General features: G+C 30.3%; 2 protein-coding genes across 2 annotated transcripts; one reads left to right on the top strand and one right to left on the bottom strand.

The window, feature by feature from the left end:
- Window positions 1-975: 975 nt before the first annotated feature.
- LOC116771940 (uncharacterized) lies at window positions 976-3,594 on the bottom strand. Its single transcript, XM_061528130.1, has 4 exons — window positions 3,439-3,594; window positions 2,490-3,250; window positions 1,362-1,592; window positions 976-1,207 (listed from the first exon to the last, which is right to left on the bottom strand). Exons 2-4 carry the CDS (start codon window positions 3,237-3,239, stop codon window positions 1,025-1,027), a joined length of 1,164 nt encoding a protein of 387 aa, XP_061384114.1. The 5' UTR covers window positions 3,240-3,250; window positions 3,439-3,594; the 3' UTR covers window positions 976-1,024.
- Window positions 3,595-16,478: 12,884 nt separating this feature from the next.
- Window positions 16,479-25,951, top strand: LOC116772122 (nose resistant to fluoxetine protein 6-like). The gene is made up of 12 exons (XM_032664168.2): window positions 16,479-16,637; window positions 20,107-20,246; window positions 20,551-20,884; window positions 21,067-21,181; window positions 21,464-21,551; window positions 22,303-22,469; window positions 22,762-22,947; window positions 23,098-23,271; window positions 23,579-23,729; window positions 23,807-24,002; window positions 24,083-24,225; window positions 24,792-25,951. Exons 1-12 carry the CDS (start codon window positions 16,571-16,573, stop codon window positions 24,915-24,917), a joined length of 1,887 nt encoding a protein of 628 aa, XP_032520059.2. The 5' UTR covers window positions 16,479-16,570; the 3' UTR covers window positions 24,918-25,951.
- Window positions 25,952-27,129: the final 1,178 nt, after the last annotated feature.

Here is a 27,129-nt window from a genome sequence, read left to right as displayed (position 1 = left end):
TTGCTTTGAATTCTTAATACGAGGATTTGTAACCATAGCGTTGTGTGGAATAATTATATAATGAATGTCTGTTGTGTGCTATGAATATTATTGCATATTAATAGGTAATGCAATATTAATTTAATTTCTGTTAGACGTCTATTCATTGTTATATTTATTGATGAATATATTTTATGAATTAGAATATCGAGGGGACTCCTTATAGCAAATAGTTTTTAAAGAAAATATCGAAATTTGATGTTGAAAAAAAAGTTTATTTGTAATAAATTTTTTTTTCGAGCGTACAAAAATATCACTGAAAATTATGTTCTGATTTTAGGATTTAATTAAATTTGTATATATCTTTATGGGTTCGGATATTATTTGAATTGTATTGTTTTAATGTCATACCTAAGTGCTAAAATTATTGCAAAGCTATGAACTCTCAGATATAATATGAAATAAAATCTGTCTGCGTGAAGTAGAGATAAAATTGATGAGATGAGATGTTTTTTACAAACTTTCTTTTTATATGAGACTTCCGTAACATTGCCGATATTTGAAAACAAGTAAATGAATTGATGTTGCTGATTTATTGGAATTTCCCGCTTACTTAATATTTTTTTTATTTGGATATAATTTAACTCAGATTTATTCTAAATGTTTTGCGACCCTATAATACAATTAATTGGTATATTAGAAAAGTATCTTCAGTAAATGTTGATGCAATATTAAGTCCGCCGCACTCCATGTGCAGAGGAAAATAATTTGTGAAAATTAAATAGTAACTTAAAAAAAAAAAAACTTTTGTATTTTCATACGGAAATAATATTGCATTGCATAAAATTTTTACTTTTCTCTTTTTCCCTTTTTTAACCAAATTTTATTCTACAGGTTGGCTCAATAAAAAATGAGTTTTTATTACAAGCTACAATTAGTATTGAAATGTTAAAATCTATATAAATATAACAACATATGTATCATTGATTATAGTCATTCAAAATATCAATTATTTTATTTCTTTGATTTTCGTTTGAAATCATTCTCAGATAATTCCCATCTTAATATAATCGTCAACGATATCATTAAGTCTTTCCGTGTACAGAGTGTTTGGGTTTACAACGAAGTCTTCGATGGCGATGTCCTGGTTCATCTGCGGAGCTTCATCCGTCTCCACTGTCACTATCAGTAAACAGAAGGTAGCCTGAACCAGACCCAATGGAAGTACCTGGTAAATAAAAGATCTGTTATGTGTCCTTCTAACCAAGTTTGTACGTTATGAAACACATTACAATAGTATGAATATATCATAAAATTGTCAATATCTAATTTTATTTTTGATGTTTTATTAATGATATGTCTCTTAACTGTACAGTTGCTACCTTTTTAACTTCAATGTCGAAGTCTTCCCTCGAGTACAATCCCTCCGGGTCAAGACCAAATCTCTTGAGAGCCTTACATAATTCATCGTAGTAATAGTCGAAGGTCTTATCAAAGTACTGGTCCCGGAATTTCTTGTCTGAACCATTCAAGATGAAGAACAAGATGTCGACGATTGGGTTTCCTATTTGTAGCATCTGGTAATCCACTGAGATCAGTTCTAATACCCCGTTCTTAAAGTGAAAATAATTGTTATTGATAATAAAGTTAAATACATACGTGAGATAAGATAAGGTTTGATCATTTCAATCTTTTCATAATGGCTAGGTTTAAAATTATATTTTCTTGTTTGATTAGCAATAAGTCAAGTTTAAATACATTTATTATTTGATACAGAGAACGAATGGATTATGTTTGCACAATATATAATTGTTATCGCTTTATCATAAATAAATAAAGTATTATTATGTCAAAATAGTGCTCTTTATTTAATAGATTGTTCCATATGCGCAACATATTTAAATTTAAACGAACATATTTGTATATATTAAATATCATATTGGAGGTGACGTTAGCACCAGCAATACAATGGAATTACTATCCTAACATGAGGCGGTCATGTAGTCTTAGGTATAGGTTGTTAGTTTTAAAATGTAATTCTAATTTCTAATAAATATATGAAGAGGTTTCGTAGTTCACCTGGAACCTCTGAAGGCTGTGAAATGCACCCTATATAGTTAGATATTGATGTGTCTTTAAATATAAAGTAATATATAACTATAAAATTTTGATTTTAAATGTTCAAACTATGACTGCAAGTTTAAGATCAATAAAGCAAAAGTCGGGAAAAGATGAATGAATAACCAATATTGAAAGAAATGTCAATCCAATGTATGAATTATAAACAAAATAGAACAAATAAATTATTGTGAAATCTACGACAAACTTCTTTTATATTTATAGGAGACAAAAGAGAAGTCAATGGTAGTGCGTTTGATATCCGTATTAAATTTGGGACAATAATTGCCCAGAATAGATTAAGAGTTCTTATTATTTGATCGAAAAAAAAAACGATTTACGGTGAACTTGTTGGTATATTACAAGTAGGATTCGATAAAGTTTAGACTTACTTTAGTTCGGTGCATCAAGTTGCTCGCCCTGTAGTCGCCATGGTTAATCACAGGTCTTCGATGAGAGCGGCCAAATGTGTGAAAGTCATTATTTTCCAAGAAAGCATTCAGGAAATTTGCAAATCGATCGCGATTTTCTTCCTTCGTTACTTTAATTGCATTTTTTATTATATTTTTTAAAAAATATATCACCTTTTGAATGTCGCTGTGATCTTTTAAAATATTAATGCCTTCAAATTCTTCTGGATCCTCTACGGAGAAAGCAATCGAAAGTGCGTGGAATCTTGCTAGATTTTCTATAGCTTTGGAAGCGTATTCCCAATCTATCGATTTGAATCTATCATGTGTTGTAAAGCCCCTAGCTGTAAGATCTTCAAAAATAAAGGTTTCTTTTAAATATTCGTCAGATCCACCATAGTATTTTGGGGTCACAAATCTATATTCAGCGGGAATATTGTTTCTCTCCTCCAATTCTTTATATTTCTTGAGTAAGTAATTGTAAAAAAGGCTCTCCGTTTCGTAGATCTTGTGAGGTTCTATTGCTCTTATTTTCTCACCGACCGCAGCAACTTTTGCGAACAACTTAAGGTCGTCTTTCCCTGGAGCTTGAATAGTAGCAAGATACAGAGCGCTGGTGTAGTTTGCTCCTCCGCTGGAAATAGCTTTTGTGATTATTGAACAGTTTTCATAGTTTTGTTCCTTTGCAACCCTTTTGAGACAGTCACATAATATATCTTTACAGTTCGTCATTATTATAGGATCTGTAAACATAATATTATTATCACATATTGAAAATGTTCATAGTTTTAGTAAATTTAATATTTTTTAATGATTTAAAGTTATTTATTCTGAAGTAAACTTAAGCAGTGACTTTTTTATTTTATCCAATATTAGTATCTATGGATGTACTGCAATGTACATGAATAACAGATATAATGAATATGCTTACCGGATAATTGCTTGTATAATATTAAATGAACAAACGTCACTCACGATACAATTATGGCGTTCAACTAATAATATATCACTTGAAGAGTTAACAATAGTTTAAACATTACTTAATGTGCTTGTGATCACATTTAGAAACGATCGTATTATCACGCCTCTACCCAACGAAGCGTTGGACTGATTTATACATAGTATAGCCGTTAATGCTGTTCAAACACCTGATGACAATATTTAATCGTAATATAAGAAGGAAATAGCTTTTTTTTTACATTTTACGTGTTTCTTATATGCGATCAGTAAAATATGACCTTTAAGATGTCTTTGTAATTTAACTAATAATATTTTATCCATTTACTTTAAAAATTATTAGATTAAGAGTTACATTCAGGACAGATTGGTCAACGGTTGCTTATGTAACTTAATTTTTTTTTTGTAAAGCTCCAGTTTATCTCATTTTTTTTTCTATTTGCATGGTATGGTGGTATGGTTGAAAATGCCTTTGTTTGGTAAGCCTTTTTTTTTTTTTTTTTTGGTTTTGGGTTGGAAAATCCTCATGGAGCCCCGCCGCCCTCGGGGAAGGGCGAAGGGGACTGTCAGACTCTTACTGACTAAAAACCAACCCGTGTTCCTCATGTACCCGTATGTCAAAGGGGCGGGTATCGCCAAAGCATTCGTCGCCACCCCCCCGACAAGTATTGACCCACCAGATGGCCAGGTGGGCCCCATCAGCCGCTCTGCGGCCGTCACCCGGCAAGCCTTTTGGACTGTGTTTTTTTAAAGAACCTATCTTGGTAAAAATCGGACAGATAATAATCTTTAAATTGGTAAACGTTTGTAACTTTTTTGTATCTATTTTTTTAATTTTAATAAAGTTCTTATCTGTATTGTAGAAGGAAGAATATAAATATTTCAAACCAATTATTCGTCTTTATACATTTATTGTAAAGTTCAAAATCAAAATCAAAAATATCTCTCTTTATAGGTTAGATGAAAATACTAATAAAATTGGATTAATTAAAAAAATAACATTATAACTATTGTACTTTATTTAAAAACTACTTTATTTATTTGGTGTGGAGATAGTTTAAAATGCAAAGAACTTGAACCGAGAGGGTAGCACAGTCGCGAACGGTTACAACAATACGATTTCTAAATAACCTAAAATTTTTAGTTGTGTATTAGCAGATCCTAGAATTCTTAACGTGGTATTACCCTGCGGACGCCTCGTTTTCAACAAAAAGAAACATAAAAGACAGTTGATAAAGGACGATGTCCGTGGAGACTAAAAATGTACCGTCAAATTGAGTAATCGCGTTCTTTTTTAAAAGTCGTTTCAAAACAATCGACTTGAACAAGCAAGGAATAAAAAATAAATCTTAAAGTGATAGGTATATTGATTGTTTTTAAAAATTTGTTTTAGAGGTTTTCTCAGCCTATTATTTGATTCTTTGTGAAAGCGTTATCTTAAACATATTTTATAAAATTACATTATAACTATTAGAAACTTGTACTGATTCTGTGAATATGGAGTTATGAGCTGCAAAAATAATAATCTATAAGCCGCAAGAAGTCTGCTAGGCGCTCTACGACCAACATTATAAACAAATGTATTATTAAATAAAAGATTGTTAAAAACTTTTAGTTGTGTAATTTTCACAAAATGTGTTGCGATTAGAATTATTTGATTTTGTTTTTAGGTGGTAGAGCCTAACTGTGTGTGTTTTAAATAACTACAGCTCGAACATCAGCTGCTTGACCGGGGAAGTACAACTCTCTCACTGAAGATCTGCGGGAAGTAGGTTTTTATGGCTATCCGATGAGTGAGAAGGGTCCAGGGAGATCCTGGTCCGGCATGGGGTCCAAGGAGACCCTGCAACTATGACTCGGAACATGGGCCCTTCCATTCCCTGTACCAGCGACACTCAAAACTCGACTCGACAGTTCAGGCCAAGCGCCATGTTTTTTGATAAGATAATTATTGGACCATTAGTATCGTTCCATCCTTCCCTTCACTTCAAGGGTGGCATCGTATCAGCAACACTATGTTGCAGGTGTCCACAGGCTATTGCAACTGCCTTCCATCAGGTAGGCCGTCTGTGCGTTTGCCGCCTTTAGCATAAAAAAAGACGTATACACCTACCTTCGCGAACGACGATCCGTGGTTTGTTAACCCGGATGTATTGGATTTGTTTGTATATTGTTCGTTTACACACTGTTGCCTTCGACGCACGCTTAGTCCTAATTTCTTCAACCCTGGTTCTGATGATCTTTTTGGAAAAAATTGGTGTTATACCAATAGGTCTCACGACTTAGATACTATCTGTTCTTGAATTTTTTGATACCGATTTTATGAGATCTTTTTTTTCAATACAAATATTATTTGCTTTTGAAAGTGTTATTGACTATATAAGATATGGCTACCAAGTAATAATATTAATCAGGATTAAAACAAGGATTAAGATTTCTCATTTTTACTGAAACGCCATTTGGACCAGTGGCATTTGTGTAATTGAATTTAATATCTTTGGTAAGTCTATGTCAGTGAGATTTCTTTAATTAAAACTTTGGGGATTTTATAACAATAAGTATATTTTCCTTCTACCGTGTTACTTTTAGTTGCAAGCGAGTAGAGTAGAGTAAGCTGTTCTTGAATTTTTCATACCATTTTTTGTATTCGAACTTTATTTCAAGTATTTACATAAACATTGCTTAATGGTAAATAAATATTGTAATATCCAACGTAGTCAATTCTCTGGAAGTGATTTCAAATTTAATAAATATCTGTAGTAATAACGGTATATTAACTCATAATTAAGATAATGTCTTTCTAACAAAACACCCAGTTTTATACAACAACAATTGAATGAAATTAGAACAACATTAAAAAACGTTGAGTCACTGACCTCGACAAGAGCATAGCGACAAAACTGATAAGATTTTCAAGCTTACTGATATTTGCAATCAGAGTCTTAGATTCCTTATCATATATATATTTTTAACTTTGCGATATTGCTTTCAATCATTATAAATTTTTGTAATTAATTAATTACTTTTATGTAATATCGGTGAAGATGGTATTTGGTGAGTTGAAAAAAATTTTCCCTAATTGTTTGGATTACCTGAAAAATATGTTTTGTAGTATGATTTGAGATCGGTTTCCATATTATAATTTAACGTTTTGACTATTAGATATCGAGTTTGTTAAGAGTGTCAACAGAAATGCTGTTTATGTAGCCATATCTTGCTATTTGCTATCATTAACAATAACAGTAATATTTAATGTTATAATTATGATAAAATTTTTATTTGACCCAAACATTTAGAGCAACATTATTTAAACTATTCCACAATAAGTCCAATATTCTATTTCGTTTTAAAAGATTTAGTTATAATAATTGAGGGAAATATTTCGCTCTTTATACTAGAGTAGCCCAAGAGAGAATTTCGGGATTTTCTAAAGCATAGCAGATTTATATATAGGGGAACACCTTGCACCCGCTTTCACCAATATACTTAAGTACATTCACCAAATATGAGCTTCATATATATCGTCGCTAGTCCAGGATAGAGAATCAGATGAGTAAAACAAAATTTATCATCTCAACATTCTCGAGTATGGCAATTTTTTGATTTTGTAGGAAATACCCCCTACCAGTCCCCCCTACCAATGTATCGGAAGTTACTGGAAATAGCTCCAAATCAAATGCTCTATATTTTTTTTAAACTGTCAGATTAGGCGAATATTTTCAGATAATTAATCTTCAGTTCGTCTAGGACTCAAAGATGAACGATATATAATCCGAGGTACTTGAGTATTTGAAAATGGCAATTGTTTGTTTGCAAATTCTAATGAAGGCTTATAGCTTGCGTCACTCCCAAATCGTCAGATTATTGAAGCAGGACTTTTTTGAGGTTCGCGTAAGATTCCATTAAACATTTTAATAGCTAATTAATTTTTCATTTTCAACCCTTATGTACAACCACCCGCACCATGCAAACGATCAGATTATATACACGTAAATTATTTAAAATACTTAGGACATGGATGCTTTTATTATCTGACGAGCTCGAGCATGTCCATGTTACAGTTTTTTTTTAACATTTTTGAAAATATATGTCCCTCCACCTATGAAAATTATACATCGTATAACATTACTTCCTTTTTATTATGTAAGCTGTGCAACCCAATAGGTCTCCATAATGCTCAAGTATTATATTACAGTAAAATAATTTGATTTTTTACACTTACGTTTGTTCTATGAGTTTGGAAATAGTAATAATGTTTCATAAAATTAATTAAATAGTTTCTAATGTCTTTTACATAAACATAGTTTTTGAAATTACTAGGTAGGAGGCGTTATTCCACACCAATGCCCATAGATGATAGAAAATCATCACATACCGTCATCGGCCGCTAGGAACATCAATTGAATGGAATGATACTTTATTATTATAAATTAATATGAAGATATTTTCTGATCAAATAAAATAAACAACATATTGTTTTATTGCTGTGGCCAAGGACTATATAATTACAGCAATATTAAAATTAATTGCCTCAAAGTACTGCTGTAAATGCAATTCGTGTAGTGTTTTCTAAAAATACTCGACAATCTTTTACTTAATTTTAATTTAATAACAAAATATTTATTCTTTATATGTAAGCCTATTTAGTTCAACCTACAATTTTTTTTGTTGTTGCGTTGTATTGCCTTCACTCATATTTAAATTACGTTTTTGTATTCAGAAAGATCCTTTTGTAAAGCCTCATGAAAAATATTTGCTGTTGAATAAACAACCTGAAATATACACTGTGTATAGATTTTTCTTTGGTAATTTTTTTCCTACAGTGTGAAACCAATTACGATAAAATTGATACGCAAAGCCTGCAGAAGCTTGCGCTATCAAACAAAATGTTTTGTTTTCAACATGATTTTAAAACATTTCAAGAATAAACAACCACCTTTTTAAATTAGCTTGAAAGAGGCCAAGCCTCGTTTATTTTGTCACAGTATAGTGTACAATTCATTTTGTCAATAATGGAAGAAATAAAACGAGAGCTCTTTTTTAATAACATTATGATTTTTATACCAAACTAAACAAATGATTAGTTCTTTTTAATCGTCACAACGATTTTTATTTAAAAAAACAACCATTTTTTTTTCAAGTTTAGCTTGAAAATCGTCATAGATTAATAAAATAAACTTCTGAGATTCGTGAAACACTATACTGGAATATAACATACAAAATGCTGAACCATATTAGTATATATATTGATTTTATAAATAAAGATACATCAGATAAATTTAGCTGGCATTTAATAGAACAGAATTATGGTATATATTTGTTATAAACATGTATATATCTTCAAAAACGTCTACACGTCTATTTATTTAAAATTTTATACAGGCACATACAAGAGTATAATATAAAATAAATATATAAGGAAATTATTTTCTATAACCAGTAATAAACTTAAAAAAAGCGTGCCTCATGTTCGATTTGGTTTAAAATTTTCTCAATAAAAAAAGAATGCTCTTTTTAAAACAATTTAACTAAATTATAATTATCGCAACTAAATCATTAAAAGTTTATTCATGGTTGCCGACGGTCAAATATTTTATCGAAGCAAAGGTTATAATCGATAAAAAATATAAATAGACGAAGTAATAATAAAACGTCAACATTCTTTAAGATAATTTTCAGTATTACCAATTTTAAAACTATTGTTTAACAGTTGCTAAGTGCAGATTGAATGGCAACGAGTTGAATAATACTGAGGGATTTTTTTGCAGAAAGTAAATTTATAAAATGATAATATTTTTTTTTCGGCTAGTATGCTTTGCCATTCACACGTGTCAGGCGCTAGTTGTTTGTATTTAACAAGTACCCGTGGTAGTTTTTGCATAACCGCGAATAATTAAAACTTGTGAGGTATTTTGCAAAAAAAAAAAAAAGATATAAATCTAACTTCTAAAAAAAAAAAAATTAAATAAATATATAATTACACAACTATAATCAGTGACATGACTTTTGCTTTTTCGTGGCCATTATCTGAAAGTCAAAGTGGTAGACTATCAAACCGTCCATGCTGGAATTTCTTAATATTTCTGGGTCCATGTGCAGAGTTCATCCGTTATTAATACAACAACTTCGTAAGCCATAACCATTGGTTTAAAAAAATAACTCAAGGGATTGTCTCTATAATCTCTGTTTGGCTGGTCTTTTAGATGGAAGAATTTTACAACAATATAATCTCTGCCTACCATCAGGTGGGATGATAGCCAACCACTTGTTATTATAAAGAAAATGCCTCAAATCACAGTACTATCCTTTGTTACAAAAGTTAATAAACTGTTGAACTTGTATTAAGTTAGGTAATGATAATTTCTTTATGAGTCCCTTAAAATTTTGGTTTCCCTTTAGTTATAGAAAATCCATAGCAGTTGTCAAGGCTACTGATGACACCTCTGACAACAAACAATAAACAATAAAGCAGTGTGTTTGACACCGTTGACTATAACATCTGCTTCTCTTTGTTTCTATTAACACATCTCCATCAATGACCTAATGGTAAGGAAGCTATCTCCCCAAATTTCGCAGTGCATTTGGACAGATAAATCTATGTCGTCCGGGTGTGACGTCCTGTTGAAAATGTCCCAAGGAAAAAATTCTTCGCTCTTTTGTTAAGCTCACTTACTCCGTATATTTTCACTCTATATTATACCACTGCGAATGATATACAAATTTACAATTACTCAAGTATGGAAAATATAATACCTTTTATTTAAGGCGTCAATGACAATCTGATCTCCATTGATGTTGGGGTGATGGAACTAGTGTCAAATTAGACGCCCTAAAATCTAAGGAAATATAGTTTAAAGTTATTATCTAGATTTTTCTTCAGTTATTTTTAACGGGTTGGCCACTCCATATTTTTAAGGACCTAAGGATACATATTGAACAGATACTGACACCGTTATTCGAGTTGACAAAAATGAGGCTATTTCGTTGCTACGGATCACTAAGATGGGTAAGTTATACGTGTTTATCAAGTGTTTTATCTATTCCAATCAAAACTATGCTAAACTGTTTAAAGTATTCTCTTTCTCTTTCTCTTTCTAATAAAAATATTTGCCCAGTGTTGTCAGTTCTAGCTTATCTCTTTTCTTTTTCTACTGTATTTTCTTTTGTTTGACTTACGTATGCCGACTTGTATAAGAACAGATAAAATCTCGTTTGAGTTCAAGGTAGCTTACTATAAACAAAAATATTCTTAAACTAAAATATACCGACTTTAATTCACTATTCAAGCAATGAAATATCAGGTTTTGCCATTGGAAATATGAATGTCTAAAACAGGAACAAGTCAAGGTTTAGTATATATTTGAGTTTTCAGACAATGCAATTACTGGATATATAAGTATATATGGGGATACGCATGTATTTATATTATATGTACATATGTTTAAAAAAGTACAACTGAATCTATTTATAGTCTCCAATAATATTCTTCTCAGGTTATCATTTGGTGACGAATAAGTTTGTTTGCTCACACTATGTACGGAACGTGAACAGTTTTTAATTCAATAAGAAACGGGAAACGCTTCGTTTGGAGTGTCGATGTAAAATTGTAGTAGGCATATCTACTGACTTCTGTATGTAAATGTTAGTATTTTTCTTTTTATTTACTCCGTAAAAATGTGTGATGATTACTAAGCAAATAGATATGTTAATACCACAGTGAAAGACGAGTTTATCAATGTTTTGTAATTATAATAAATATTATTATCTTTTTAATTATTAAAATTACATATACATACATATATTTTACATTTGGGCACTGAATAATTAGATGTAATTCGGTTTTTCTCTTCTATTTATTGATTACAGACATTGTTAGGTGTGGTGATGTTACCATATATTATACTGTAAGGAGGATCAGTTTCGTAGATAATCTGATGATACTGATGTATACATATGTCAGTAAAGAAATTAGTCATCATACATTGGTCATCATTGGACTTATGTGTCGAGCATTTTATAGGATAGAAACATTTACGGTATAAGCAGACTAATATAATACTTACAAACATTTTTATATATAAAGATATAAACAGCCAATCTCATAATATTTTAGCGAAGATGAATGATTTAAAAATCTCTCAAATTATTAAAAGAACAAATGCTAATGCATTTATTAATATTGATTTCTTATTATATATTAGTTCTCTTTTTATAAAATATTAAACTTCATTCTAAAAACTCAAATTGAATTGAAAGTATAGAAATTTAAGCATTTTCACTTTCATTACATAAGGAAAGAAAACAGTGAAGTGAAGTGAAAATTGTGACAAAATGACTTCGAATTATAAACATTGATTTTTAAACTTTCATAAACAGTGGTAAAAATGTACAGAAAGTCTTGCTTTTATTAAATTAAACCTAGATTTGGTCTAGTTTTGTTTTTGTTGAAAGAATATTTTTCTTCATAATGAAATACACTCTATATTACATGTTTGTATGTACATATATGTTGGTTTGACGTTCCAACTTCTGAACCGAGTTTGCGAAGTATGTCTCGGAAAATGATAACTCATTTACAAGGATTGTCACGTAATGTTATATTTGAGAATGGTATTGCATTATGTTGTTTGTTATTTAATATTAGCATAAATCAATGTATCTACTAATTGTAAGCCTTCAATACTTCTATTCAAATAAAATATCATAATCATAAGAATAAGTGATATAAATATATAATTCTTTCATAACAGTCAAACTTGTACATACACATATAATCCTGACTGATTATATCCATTTTAGTTAAATTCTCTTTATACGGACAGAGGTAAGCGGGGAAATATACAATATCTTTTCCGTTACGTGACAATTAATTTTGTTTCTTGGCTTTTATTTATATTTTTTGTTCTCCTCCAGGAGGTAATCTAAATGTCACACTAATAATTTCTTAGATATAAATGATTTTATATTGCAATCAAAATTTTTCTGCTCTACAGATATTGATTGTATTAATTTTCAGTATTGTTTGTATTATTTTAAATTTAGTTTTCATTCAGACTAAATATTATTTCAGACTAAAAAAAAATTTTCAACTTTTAAATTATTATTTTGTACCCAGAGACAACAGAACGTTTTAGTCTATACGTACCTATGAAAAAAAATTTGACCGGGTTTTTTTTTTTCATAAAATCTTTTCCTTTACGTTATAAGCATATACAATATTATAAAGCCTCATCGACAAAGTAGTTTTTAAACTCCTAAAGCATTATTGTAGCATCAATTCAACATTTTAAATTTCATTACAATGATCTCAGAATTGGAACAAATGATCACTGTAAAGAATATGTTTGTATCCTTTTGAGATAGTTAAAGAGTTTTATAAAAGAATATAATATGATTAGCCGGTAATTAAGGTTCTCGGTGTTTGTAAAATTATACGACGTATTTAAGCCATAACAATTATTCAGCAACATATTATTTACATGACATATCATTATCATGATTAATGGTCTTTGATTAGTTATTATTTAGTTTAATAGTGCGGTTTTAATGGATGATTGGTTAAATACCAGTGGCACGATCCTTAGTGAAAGTTACAGTTTAAAGCTATTAATTGAGATTATTAATGTATATGAAGGAGGTCTGCTTATTTTATCTTACTACATATATAAACGAAACCTAATAATCGTACTTTCTTAAAAAATCGATTGCCTGTTTGTTTTTATTCTGCTGGTTTACCCTTTACGTTAAATTATAACTTGCAGACGGCTTACCTTATAGGAGGTAGTTACTGTCGTCCATCGATATCTGCAACATGCTGTTCCTGATGCGGCCTTAAGGTGAAGAAAAGGATGCTGACGGTCCAATAACCATCCTGTCAAAGAGCATTGTCCGAGGTCTAAATTGAAAGTCGAGTTTTGTGTGTGGCTGGCGCAGGGTACTGAAGGACCCATGTTCCGATTAACAGTTGCAGGGTCTCCTTGGACACCATGCTACTGAAATACCCTCAACACCTCAAAGCAGACTTGGACAGAAGATACACATCAACAACGTGGGAGAAAAAAGTTCGGAAAAAAGGAAAGGGCATCTGGCTTTCTCACTCATCGGACGAAACGCAGTCATTAGAGACTACTTTACGCCGATCTTCTGTGAGAGGGTAGTACTTCCCCGGTCGAGTCAGCCCATGTTGGAGCTGTAGTTACTTCGTCAACTCCTAGGCTCTACCACCTTCAGCTGAGTTAGCTAAGCTTAGCTAATAAATCTATCGTTAATAACAAAACCAATAAATTTACTGTACATAAAATAACAAAAAAGGTCTTTAGGATATAAACTATAATTTGAGTGTCTTGTAAACTATCTAACTATAATAAATATAAAAAATTATGAAGATGTCTTTATTAGAAGAAAAATATAAAAAGCGGCCAAGTGTGAGTAGGACTCATAGCTGAAGAGTTCGGTAATATTATCTGTGAAAACGAGCCAAAAGTCATATTTTTTTGGTTAATGGTAATTTCTAAAAATACTTATTTTACTCTGGCTTTTAGTTTTTATTCTTGAAATGACAACAGAAAGCCTTTATCTTTGAAAATTTCAACAATCTATAAGTAATATGTTTCATGAGTTTCATGAGTCAAACGGAGAGACAGATGGAATTCCTACTATAAAATCTAAAATCAGTAACTTTAAAATTTTACTTAAGCTAAAAACTAAAAATATATATATTTTAATTCCTTTTAATCAAGAGCCTTAAGGAACGATAAAAATACAAACAGTAATTTTTCGATGTCACTCCCGTCACGACACACTCGGCTAGACGCATTATGATTGTGTCTAAAAACAAAACTTCCTTATACAGATAACTATTTATACATTATAAATATATTGGTATTATTTTTTTCAGCTTTTTCATACAAATAAAATACTAAAGCTTTTTATGACTTTGATAAATTCATAGTCTAAATTTTTATAAAATTATCACGGGAACTGAGAAAGCTGTTCATGTTATTGTGTTTAAAATGATTTTAAGTACAATTCAATAATAATTAATATAATTTCATTATTTAACTAAAATTCGTAATACAAAAATAAGTACAAAATCTCTAAATCTTATATGTTATATGGTTGTTATTAACAATTATTGCACGTTATGTAACGTTTGCATTATAAATGCAAACTTCTCAATACCATATATTATTTAAAATAAATATTTTAACATAACATAAAGTTTAATGATTGCAATTTTATTGCGTATTTTATGAATATATTATATGAAGTTATGACCATGTAAGGTGCGTTAGACCGGGGCCCCTTGAACCTACGCCTGGGTATCAATTCCCAGGCATTGTTAAAGCTCCTCTCCCTGAAACGTGAAGGATCCAGCACCCGCAGGGCGAAACCGTGGAATGCTGAGAAGTTTCATCTCTGTATATCAATTCACTTAAAGAAATTTAAACTCACATTATCAATTTATTTCTTAAACTGATTGCCGCGGATGAAGTCTCGTCTGAAACTCAACAAATGTCGAAAGTTAGACTGCTCGTAATAAGATATCTGAATTCTTATTACGAGCAGTCATCTTGTGCCTTAAACACCGACAATGTAGTAACAATATCCATGTCAAATATCGTTTGGCCGAAGATTTAAAATTTTATACCAAATTCATAATGTAAAGCCATTCAAAGGTCTCACTTAAAGGTCTTAAATTACTGATATATTTTTATAGAATACATCAATTTCATATATAAAAAGCAAAGTTGGTCTGTTTGTTATAAATATAAAAAATAATCTATTATAACTGTCTATATTTTCGATAAAGATGTTAAATTATTATTACAGTGATAGCTGTAGTATAGGTTCAACTTATTTTCTTGATACCAAATAAAAAGCTATGAAAAACAATTAACACGAAATAAAAAAAAGACAGCGCGATATTCAAAAATAGGTCCATGCTGCTAATTACGGGCGATAATTAAAACATTATGAACTTATTTAAACACAGTACAAAATTAAAATAAATCAATAAATATTGAACTAAAATATCATATTAAGAGATCTATTAGTCATATTAACTAGGTATCATTAACAATTGGGTTTTCTTAGGGTGATAGCAATAAATATGTGATTCAAATGGAATATTAATGCCATCATCAGTAATATATCTTTTGCTTCTATAAAAAAAAAACTACTTAAGGTTAACAAAAGATTTTTATGAGATATAAGTAGAAAAGCAACAGTAGGTCTTCAGCTGGTATTAATCATTATCTTCGTGTCCTCACAATCTCACAAAAACATGGTAACATAACTGCTTCCCAGTATCTTGCACTATCTATCATAGTTATTACGATGGATGGCACTTACAGGTAATTAAGTCTTACTGATATAAGAGAAGCATGTCTCCCATCTAGACCAAAGTATGCGGCTCAATACTCTCGACTCAAATGCACTCAGGACCTTTCACTGTAGGTTTATATCCCGTCATATTATTCAGATTTTATCAGAAGCAACTCCATAGATAATCTGTGTCATGTAGAAAATTAGCAGCGAGTGATATCGATTAAGCGTATCGCCACATTCAAGTGTCAAAACTAATTAGAAACCGATATATGCCAGTTGTTCAGCAGTTTGCGACTATTTTCCAACTCTCTACAAGAAAAAAAAATTCAGTAATGTTTGTCAGGACATATTTTATGGAAGACTGACACCGTGACGTCTCATGCTGAGGTAGTCAAGCCAATATTCCTAAACTCATTTAATCATATTAATATTGATAGGAAATTTTATCGAAATTTTAAAGCTGAAAATTATAGACAATTGTGATGTGAAACATGCAAAATATTTTACACATTTTGTAATTGTTTTTGGCACATAATTATAGGTTAACTTGAAAATGTAAAAACATTAAAATATTAGAAGAAAACTACTATATTGTCATCTAGCGTGGTCGTCTAATTCGTACGTACACGATATTTTCATGTAACATTTGATCTTGATTCAGATAATAGTCTTACATAACGACAGTTTACAACAAGGATAATAAGTAACACAAGTTACTTGTCTAAAGTACTGTTAAGTGTCAGGACGTGTGACTTTTTTACGCTGTGCTATCCACCATGGTGCGAATCTTTGCCTTTTTGATGCTAATTAAGTCAAGTCTAGCTGTTATATACAGTGTCAATGGTAAGTGATATATCAAAGAAGTTACTGAACTGCCATAAACTTAGCTAACCCAAAATGTAATTCCTCATGTATCCTAAAAAACTATAAAACGAAGTCTTGGTTATCTATCTAAATACAGTTTATTTACATATGTATAGGACTTTTAATCAATGTCTTCACTGTCATGAAATTAATGTATCTCATTAATTTTATTATTCCACCACAATTATAAACATTAGAATGAGTAGACATGATAATATAATTTATGTCTATAATGTTAGGTACAAAATATTTTCCCGGTATTATAAAATATTTTTTTTTGAATGAAACTAGTATTATTCGGATTTACTACGCGGATTTTATTATTTAAAAACTACATAATCCCGACGTTTCGGTTACTTTGCAGCAACCGTGATCACGGTCAGTTTCATTTAAATGAATACTCGCGAAAATCTCACATCTCATTATTTTTTTTTGTCAAATAATATATGTAAAAAATAAATAGAGTAATGATTCATATCCGAAATTATAGTTTCATTATTTTTTATTCATGGAGACTGTTATCACGTCTATTATTTCTTTCAAAATGTTTTCTATTATATTATGTTTACAAAGCAAATACATAATTTTAAAATAGAGCCCCAATGTTCAAATGGACATGCGATGACATTGAACTGTGGTTCAAGCGTGACATAGTTGAGGAAACATTTACAGACGCCTTGGATTTGTTTCCTAACAGTAAGTTGCAATGTGGTCACCGTTATGAAAGAAATTCTATTTAAATTAATTGTTTGTTTACTGACAGATGAAAGTAATAAAAATTACACCTATTTTTAATCTATAAACTTTTACATTACATAACATAATATTATATACAAAAGTGGTAAGTTTTTTACACTTTTTTTTTTAATTCGCCGATATTAACCTAGTTAATAGAATTAAGTAAAGGATTTTGGAACAAAAGTTTTAAATAAACTATAATTTCTTTACCTTTTTATCCAAACAAATTTATAAATTTGACATCAATGTCTGTCTGCACGAGTTTGTCTGTAGGTGGCATCGTAGCTCTCAAACCGATTTCGATGAGATTTTATTAATTTGAAAGCCAATTCATTGTGGAAGTCTTGGCTATGTTTGGTTAATATCCGTCCAGCAGTGTAAAAGTATTGACACATTTTCAAATGACGTAAATCATTTTATGCATATAATTCATGTATTGTGCTTCTCATGCCGTAATTATTTAACGATAAATTGTAGAAGGTCTTTTAAAATTAGTTATTTTTTTTAAATCTCTTTTTAATACTTACTTTTAATATTAAGGGAAAAGTTCCAATGAACATGATTTCTCTGATGCATAGTTGTGACATACACTTACATACTATCTTGTACTATGCTATTACAATACTTTAAAATCTTTAAAACATGCCATAGACATGTTTTCCAATTACTGTCTGTTTATATTGTGATTATTTCTTTTTTATAACAAAAACCTTCCTCCGTATAATATACAAAAAATCTTTTTAAAATAAACTAAGCTCTGAGCGTTTGTTACTTTTTCGTGACGGTCAATGAATGTATATAATATTTTACACTTTTATTAAAAAATATATATGATTTTATTTAAATTATCTGGAAAATACCATACCAAAATAATCTAGAATAAACTTTTGCTTGTATTTATATAAAATGAATGGTAAAGTAACTTAATGATTTGAAAACAACTTATGTGTCCTTTAACATTATAATTATTAAGATAATAGCGCACAAACCGTTCTTACAATAACAAGGTGGTGCTTATGTTAGTTAAAAAAATATTGTTAAATAAAAAAAGGAATGAATTTTTTTAACTAAACTCAATTAACAATATCTTAACGGAATAAATTACACTTGTTGATTGTTAAATTTCTATATTATACAATAAATATTGCTTTAAAACGTCTGAATTATATTTTGTCTTTATTTTAAAAGACAGTTTTAATATAACAATTAAATTTAAATACAATACTATTTGCAAACACTTGTTTTTCTTCGCAGCGAATGTCACAAGTTCTAGCGTGTAATTAACTAATAGCGTTTATTTAGGTCTCTTGTAATTGACCTTTACTACATGGCTGTTTATGTAAATAAAAAGGCAAAGGCAAAATGCCTTATTTGTAAAGAAATATCTTTCTATCCTATTAAAAATAATATACTTAAAATTTTAATCAGAGTATTTACTCTGTAAAAAACTCTGATTAAAATTATAAGTATCTATTAATGAAATTAAATAAACAAAATGGAATTTAATTCAACTAATAGTATCATAAAGCCCAGAGTCAAAAAAAAAATCAGGTTAGAATAAGGTGTCAGCATTTTCAAAAATATTTTCTCTGAGAACTGTTGGAACATTTAACTCTTAACCGATTGGTAATTCATTTATTTTTAGCTTCTGTTTCTTTAAATTTATTGAATTTACCATTATTTTTAGATTAATATAAGATTAATAATGTTTTTAGTCCCTAAATTATAAGTAAACTGTCATCGTAATGTCTGACTAGTTTTAAACACATCTCAATGTATAGTGTGGTGTACTCTTTTTAGATTTACTTAAAATTATGAGATGGTATTTATTTGTATTAAAATAGCTTGCTTGAGCCATACTGAGTACAATAAAATGGTAATTTAATAACACCGTAAATGCTAAACTAATTACTCTGTTCAAATATCCTTTGGCATGAACTTCAAGATGGCGAATACTTTAAGTGGTGAGACGCTTATTTTAGTTATATCTCGTGATAATATTTTAATATGTACAAAAGAGAAATATACTAAACTAGACTTGTTAACGTGAATGTCTCTCTACGATTAACAAAATGGGACAGTGCGTTACTGATTTTATGATAACATTATGAGAAGAAATGTATTCGATGTAGTTATTTCATAAAAAAACTTCTTGTTAACATTCTGCTAGATCTCAACAGAATGTTTTAACTATTTAACTAGCTTTTACCTGCGACTCCGTCTGCGTAAAAAATTTTAAGCGCCGCATGGGCGCCGCCTCCCATTCGCTTGAAATAAAAATTCCGTCAAAATTTTTTCAGCCATTCTAGAGATGAGCTGGAACAAACAGACAGACAGCTAGACAGACAAAAATTGTTAAAAACGTTATTTTGGTGTATTATTCATATGCATGTAATTCAATATTACAAACATACACTAAAATTTTAATTATATGAATAGATAATAATAAAATCTAAATTGTAATACGACTCTAAACAATTTAAGTTCTTTATAAAATATATGAAGAATTTAGGAGACACTGTGTAGTTAAACAGAAAATAGGACACTTTTCTTCCTGGGAACATTAAAGCATGTTTCATACAGGTGAAACCGTAGGCAAAACCTAGTTGAGTGTAGTTAATAAATAGTTTCTTAAAGATTTCAATAATATGTTCTAAGATACTGATACATTTTATAAGAATACTTTTTGATGGGTTTTGATCCGTTTTAGAAAGTGAATATCGTAAAATGCCAAGACTGTTTAAGATGGATGATTATAAAGAGTGCATGTTGGAGACTGGAGGAACATACTGTGTGGCGACATACGACCTTCATTCTAGAGGTCATTCTAATCTGATGCGGTTTATAAGGGTAAGTGTAAGCAAGTGCAATGTAATATAATATACAAAACGAGATCCCGTAAAGATGAACTTATCACTGAAACTAGTTTGTATAGAATTGCTTTTTCTATAATCTTCTATGACAATTTCTTTAAGCTCAAATATAACTTCTTTGCACTTCATGTTATTGTGTGGTCAATACGGAATTAAAAAAGTAACAAAAATAAGTTTTCCTCTTTAATCTTATACTGCTGCTGCCACTGCTGTTACTACTACTATTGCTGCTGCTGTTTAAACCGGAGATACTTGTTACAAAATTTTTCTTTGTTTTTTAGGAATACTCAGAGCATACGATTAAACATTTTAATCACACACAAATGCACAGAGCTACATGCGTCACTATTACCTGTAAAGATGTATTAAACCAGACCTCTAATAGAAAAGCGGACGTAAGCGACGTCCTTGAGCGATGCATAAACGACACGGTATGGAGGCATTATCGACTAGAAGCAAGACTGTCCGAATTACTATACTGTAATAAGGATAATGACAAAATGATTTTAGATGCAAGTGATTATGTAGTTGCATCTGTTTATATTGTGATATTTTTAATCAACACCATTGGAAGCTTTTACGATTTAATTTTCTGCAACGGTGATAGTAAAAAAGGTAACATTCTGACACACTGTTTATAGCTTGTTTAAGGTCAAGTGGTTTAAAGTTTAATGAAATTATAGGTAATAATTGTTGATATGTACATGAAATCTTAGAGATATTCATTGGAAATATATTTAATGTCATTATTGATATATATTCCTGGTGTACTTTATAAATGCTTCTGCTAAATTCAGGGAACCCCTATTTATTGTCTTTTTCTGTGAAACAAAACTGGAAGAGATTAACCTCTCCCGGAGGCAGCGGTGATGACCCCAGGATAGAGAGACTCAAATTATTTAATGGGTTAAGGTAAGAAAAATCCTATTCTCAAAGATTATTCTAATAGCCAATAAAGAAAAATATATGTTCTATTTTTGTCACCAAATTTGGGACATTTGATAAAAAGTAATGGCCTGTTTATACCCTTGATGGAACATGATATGCATACATATTTGCTTTTATTTCTAAATGTGTTTCGCCTTGTTGTTGTAAAGAATATAAATTATTAATTAAAATTAATATAATAAAAACGATACTGTCTATGCTATGAAAGAGCAGGAGTTTGTATTTTGTTTCTGTGATTTCTTTCAGAGCAATGACGATTGTGTGTGTGATATTTTCGCATACTGCCCTCATTATGACGATAACTTATGTATCAAATCCACATTTTATAGAAAAGGTATTGGTGTTATGAAAACCTACTACATTTTTATTATAATTTTGCCGTCTGTAAATATTAAAGGTACAAACCTTGGGTGCATAAAAAAAATTAAAATAGAAATAATATTAAGTAAATAATAAATAAATAAGTTATGTATTTTTCCCTGTCTAATTTGACATTATTATTGTCGTAATAAATAGTTTATTGTCGTAATTTACTTATGATCGTAAAAGCAACTTAAAGCTTACTTTATATAACATTGTATAAAAAGTAATGAGGTTTCCCATTTGTTTGTTCGTTTGTTACTAAATAGATAAGAATATAAACATTATTCATAATATGCCAGAACAATGGCATTGAGCTGAATTCCAAAACGGGATTTGGTCTACATTAAATGCTTAGAAATTACATTACTTTTTACTTTATATATGATAAAATACTTTTGATTTAAAAAAATAATAATTTTAAAGAAATAATGGGTTTACTTAGACTATGTCTCAATCTAATGGAAAAAGAAATTTGGTTAGTTAGTTTCAATAGTAAATCTTAAATTTACTATGTAAAATGGGTAAAGTGTTAGTTATATACATGGATTTAAATAGTATAAAATAAATTAGACATATTAATAATCAAGGAAAAAGCCACACCACCGTAACAAAATGACTGTAAGAAAACTTATTTTAAATTCCTTGACAAATCTCGTTATGACAATATGTTTCTGTATTTAAATGGAAAAAAGAGATGAAATAATTACTTTTAATTTATCAAGGCTTACGATGACCCATTAAAACAAATTCTATTCAATGGAACGCTGGTCACACATACATTCTTTGTAATGTCTGGTTTCCTGCTGGCATATAATCTACAGATTCACTCAGAGAAAACGCAGATAACATGGAGCCACATTCCAAAAGGGATTTTATTGAGGTGGATCAGGTAATGATACAAATGATTTTGAAATTTTTGTCCAATACAAAAAAGTTTTGTATCATTTCGTTATTTATAAGAATGGTAGAAAGAAATGAGATGTAGCATTATCTTATTTTTCAAAAAAATAAAGATAATTCGAACCATGAGAGGTGTAATCGAAATATTTTCAAGGTATTAATTTTTTATTATTCTCTCGTGTCTCAAAAATTAAAAAAAAAAAACATATAAGAACAATGAAATGGAACTACTATTTTAATAGCTTGTTCCGATGTATAATGTTTGTTCATAACCTTTGAAGGCTAACACCACCCTATGCGCTGGTAATAGCGACTATAGCCACATGGATGCGGCACATAGGAAGTGGACCTCTGTGGAAGCTGGTGGTCACAAGCGAGTCCAATTACTGTCGTAATTATTGGTGGGCAAATATATTTTACTTTAATAACTACGTGTACCAGGACGATCTATGTTTCCCTCAAGGATGGTGAGTTACATAATAAATTAACTAAAATTAAATTTCCAAATCATTATGGCGCGTAATTTTCTTTTCATTTAATATAACTTATAATTCAAATATGAACGAAATTGCAGGTGAAAATGTAATTTTAAAGAAAATCAAACCTTATGTCTTTAGGTATTTAGCAGCAGACACCCAACTTTTTTGCGTGGGCCTATTTTTATTTGTAATGGTTCAGGGCCCGAGGGCTCGGAAGATGATGCTTTCAATACTATTCCTCTTATCACTAGTCATCACCGCCTCCTTGACATATTTCCAAGATCTGGATCCTGTTGTTATACAGTCCCCTGAGTAAGTTCAGTCTTACTTTTCATAAACTTTTTTCTTCTTTCACCATGATTATTAATGAGATCTAAGATTTTCGCCAGTTTTATTTATTTAAATGAAACTAGTATTATTCGGATATACTACGCGGATTTTATTATTTAAAAACTACATAATCCCGACGTTTCGGTTACTTTGCAGCAACCGTGATCACGGGCAGACGACATCTCGTCTAGTTTTTAAATAATAAAATCCGGGTAGTATATCCGAATAATACTAGTTTCACCATGATTATTTTTATCAAATGTATGTAGTAATGTTATCTAAATCACAGGACGTACAGAAGTTACTATGTGAATGATAAAACTTTCAATTTGATGTATATCCCTGGACACACGAATCTCTCAACATACTCCTTGGGTCTTGCTGGAGGCTTCCTTTGTTATCATTGGCAGATGAAAGAAATAGATTTAAGCAAAGTAAAGGTATAACTCGTAATGTTATATTTAATCCAATATGCCTTATTTTTTTCACGAAGTTTATATCACATTTATTTCCATAGTATTTAAGGTTATACCAATGGGTCACCTGGATTTTGTTTCCCATAGGGGTTGGGATAATTTTGGCAGGAGGTATTTTTTATTTGGATGGAGTAACACATTCCACCTTTTTAAAGGTGACCTATGCTGCCTTTAACAAACCACTCTTTCAAGCCCTCGTTACTTGTTTTATTGTGGGATCAATATTCAAATTGGAAAGTAAGTTATAGACATGTTTTTATTATTATTATCAATTATTAGTTTTGTGATTAGAAATTAATGGATGTTTTTTTTTACAGATGTTTACCGCCCCATACTGGAATGGAAAGGTTTCACGTGGGCTGGTCGCGTCTCTTATAACGCCTTTTTATTGCATACCATATTTCAGAGGTCCTATGCTGGAGCGCAAACAAATGAACTGATCGTTTCAGAATACAACGTGGTAAGGTTCATACGATAATGTATAATTTTATGATTTACATGGTATATACTTATGTAGCCTGTTTTTTGTTATTTGTTATTTTGTTCCAACTTTTAAACATAGCTTCATAAATTTCAAAATAATTGACATAAATTTTAAAACAATCAGAGCAGTTTGGTTGTCCAAATAATGAAAACTGTCAAATGCATAATGAAGAGTAACATAAAAATAATCCATAACTAAAGGTTTCTTGACTGGGTGAAGGTAATAAAAACAAGCGCACATTAACGTCCATGTATCTGTACGGGTTTTATAATTTACAAAAGGTTACACGTTTTTTATTTAAATCTGTTCCTGATATGAGATGTATAAATTACTTAATTGGCCTATTCTGTCGAGGACAGGATTCTTGATTGCCCAAGCGGTTGAAAATTGTATCACAACGAATCCTAATGTCGATATATTTTAACATTTGATTATTATTTGGCCATTTAAATTTGAGCTTAAGTTTGTTAAAAATGATTTTGCTTGTTTGTATTTACTTTTGCCGGTTTTTCCATGATATTAATCTTTTTTGTTTTTCTCAGTTCATTCTGCTCAGTGCGTCAATATTCCTCTCGTTCCTTTGTGCGACTTTTCTCTGGCTGGTCGTCGAAGCGCCGGTGGCAGGACTCACTAGAGCGTTACTAAATTCTAATAAACTTAATAAATAATGATTTAATCTACTTAAGAAAGAAGGCCTAAATTTAATTTGAAGAATTTGTTTATTGATGCTACCCTTTATCTATAACTTTATCATTTGAAAAAAAATCTATTTTGTGATATACATGATGTAAAAGGTTGTGAGATAGATGGTTTTGGTTACTTTTCATCAACCGTGATCACATCTCGTCTGCCCGTGATCACGGTGGCTGAAAAGTAACCGAATCATCCGGAGTAGTATATCCGAAAAATATTAGTTTCATTTAAATAAAGTTAGCCTCCAAATGTCTTTTCAAATCGAACTCTAGACACTAGTTTGTTACAGCTGCCAAAGCAGCCACAATATATAATTCCTTATTTTATGAATTTTCTTGTCTCATTTAATGCTCACTTATTGTATCTGGAAACGTTTTAAATTATTTAATCTGAATTCAGGGAGATTTATGATTTCATAAAAGTTACATATAATTTAGTGTGGAATGGAATCAGCGCCATCTCGTGTCATTAAAAGAACACTCTTATATGAGTCTGACATATAACGTCGTTTAACGCAGCGAGCGTAAATTCAATGTTTGTTTTGCGAAGCGCTGCTATAAGTAGAAATATTGGCTGCGAAAGTATCTAAGATTATCAAAGGTTACGTGTCGGCGTCAAATCAGCGTTTCCATTGCAGGAATTTATTATGAAATAATAAAACTTTTATATTCAACAATTTTTCTTCTATTCTATTCTACCTATATAGAAAAAATCTTATCATTTATTAAACATGAATGACTAACAATGTTTTGCTCCCACTAGTATCCATATACACAATTTGCAAAATTTTATTACATAGTCTTACCGTAAAATTTTAATTCATTAGTTCCAAACAATGATATTTCGTTGATATTTAACTCTACTAGATGGCGTAAATATCTACGAGTCTACTCTGTTAACATGTTTTGACGCTAGGTGAGGCTCGTATAAAAAAGTTTGTTTTAGTTAAGAGGAAGGTACTTTCTTTTTTTATGGAAATCTGTACAAATAAATAAAGTTGGTGAATCTATTAATGTTTAATTTCTTATCTTTATTGCTGAATCATAGAACCGCTATTTCCTTTTAATATACATTCTCTTATATCTAAATAGAAGTTTATTTTATAAATGATTCAATACAAAAATACTCTTTAACCTATTGACAATAGAAATAAAAAAAATAGTGCAAAAAGAATAAAAATTAATGGCCTAACCGAAATATCACTCAAGGAAATTTTAACGGGACGAAGCTAATCTGAAGTGAAAATGGCGTGGTTGCTAGGAATATCTCTGTATTTCAAAAATTGCGTAATCTTTGCAACAGGTTGTGTAGGGATTGTGTGTAGTGTTACATAAATTCCTTAACTAATCAGCCCAAATCAGTGCAAATGTAGAAGTTCTTTAGAAATCTACTTCTATCTACACCTGGGGATAGTAGAAATGACAAATGTTCACTGGTCTACTTTTCAGCAACCGTGATGACAGTTGCTGAAAAGTAACCGAAACGTCGGGAGTATGTAGTTTTTTAAAATAATAAAATCCGCGTAGTATATCCGAAAAATATTAGTTTCATTTAAATACCTTCTGATCCATTCTCATATATTTATGGAGTGTGATTTGTTTCGATCGAGATGAAAATATTGGCCTTCAAATAGAACCTTCTCCGAGACTAAGATGTCGTAATCAAAACACGTATATAGTAAACGTCTATATATCTATTTTTACCGATATATTACAAGTTATTTCTAGTATTTTAAATCTCTCTTTAACTGTTAAAAATTAACTTTTTTTACAGATCTGTTTGAACCTTTATTTTCCTCTTCGTTTCCGACAAATATCAATATTACCCTTTTACCCCAATTATTTCAAGGTCTATTTTGTAAACAACTAACAAAGTTCCAGGTATTATTCAATGATCAAAGACTATCATTGACACTGATAATAATATCATGATTTGTCCCTTGAAACTATTCCGTCTTTACAATACGATAAATAAGATAAATGGTTCTGAAAGTTTCATGGCAAAGTTAAATGGACGCTAAATAATTGTTACTACCTGAGGCTCGAATTAAGATGCCTCTCCGGATGAGTTAACTTGTAATTTACTGCAAATTGTGTAGTTGATAGCAAAACCTGAGCTACGAGATGTTGTTATTGTTTATAATAGTAGCTTAACTAGGATTTCTGATCATTTAAAATGTAATAATAT

Source organism: Danaus plexippus (genome assembly GCF_018135715.1).
Source record: "Danaus plexippus chromosome 16 unlocalized genomic scaffold, MEX_DaPlex mxdp_23, whole genome shotgun sequence".
Lineage (NCBI taxonomy): Eukaryota > Metazoa > Arthropoda > Insecta > Lepidoptera > Nymphalidae > Danaus > Danaus plexippus.
The sequence above is the reverse complement of the archived record's forward strand: the minus strand, read 5'-3'. Positions and strand labels throughout refer to the sequence as shown.

Coding starts and splice junctions, on each gene's coding strand:
- LOC116772122 (XM_032664168.2), top strand. CDS start 16,571: ATGGTGCGAATCTTTGCCTTTTTGATGCTAATTAAGTCAAGTCTAGCT. Junction 20,247..20,550: donor ATCTGATGCGGTTTATAAGG/GTAAGTGTAAGC, acceptor TTTGTTTTTTAG/GAATACTCAGAGCATACGAT. Junction 22,948..23,097: donor CTATGTTTCCCTCAAGGATG/GTGAGTTACATA, acceptor TTATGTCTTTAG/GTATTTAGCAGCAGACACCC.
- LOC116771940 (XM_061528130.1), bottom strand. CDS start 3,239: ATGACGAACTGTAAAGATATATTATGTGACTGTCTCAAAAGGGTTGCA. Junction 1,593..2,489: donor ACTTGATGCACCGAACTAAA/GTAAGTCTAAAC, acceptor TTTCACTTTAAG/AACGGGGTATTAGAACTGAT. Junction 1,208..1,361: donor TCGACATTGAAGTTAAAAAG/GTAGCAACTGTA, acceptor TTTATTTACCAG/GTACTTCCATTGGGTCTGGT.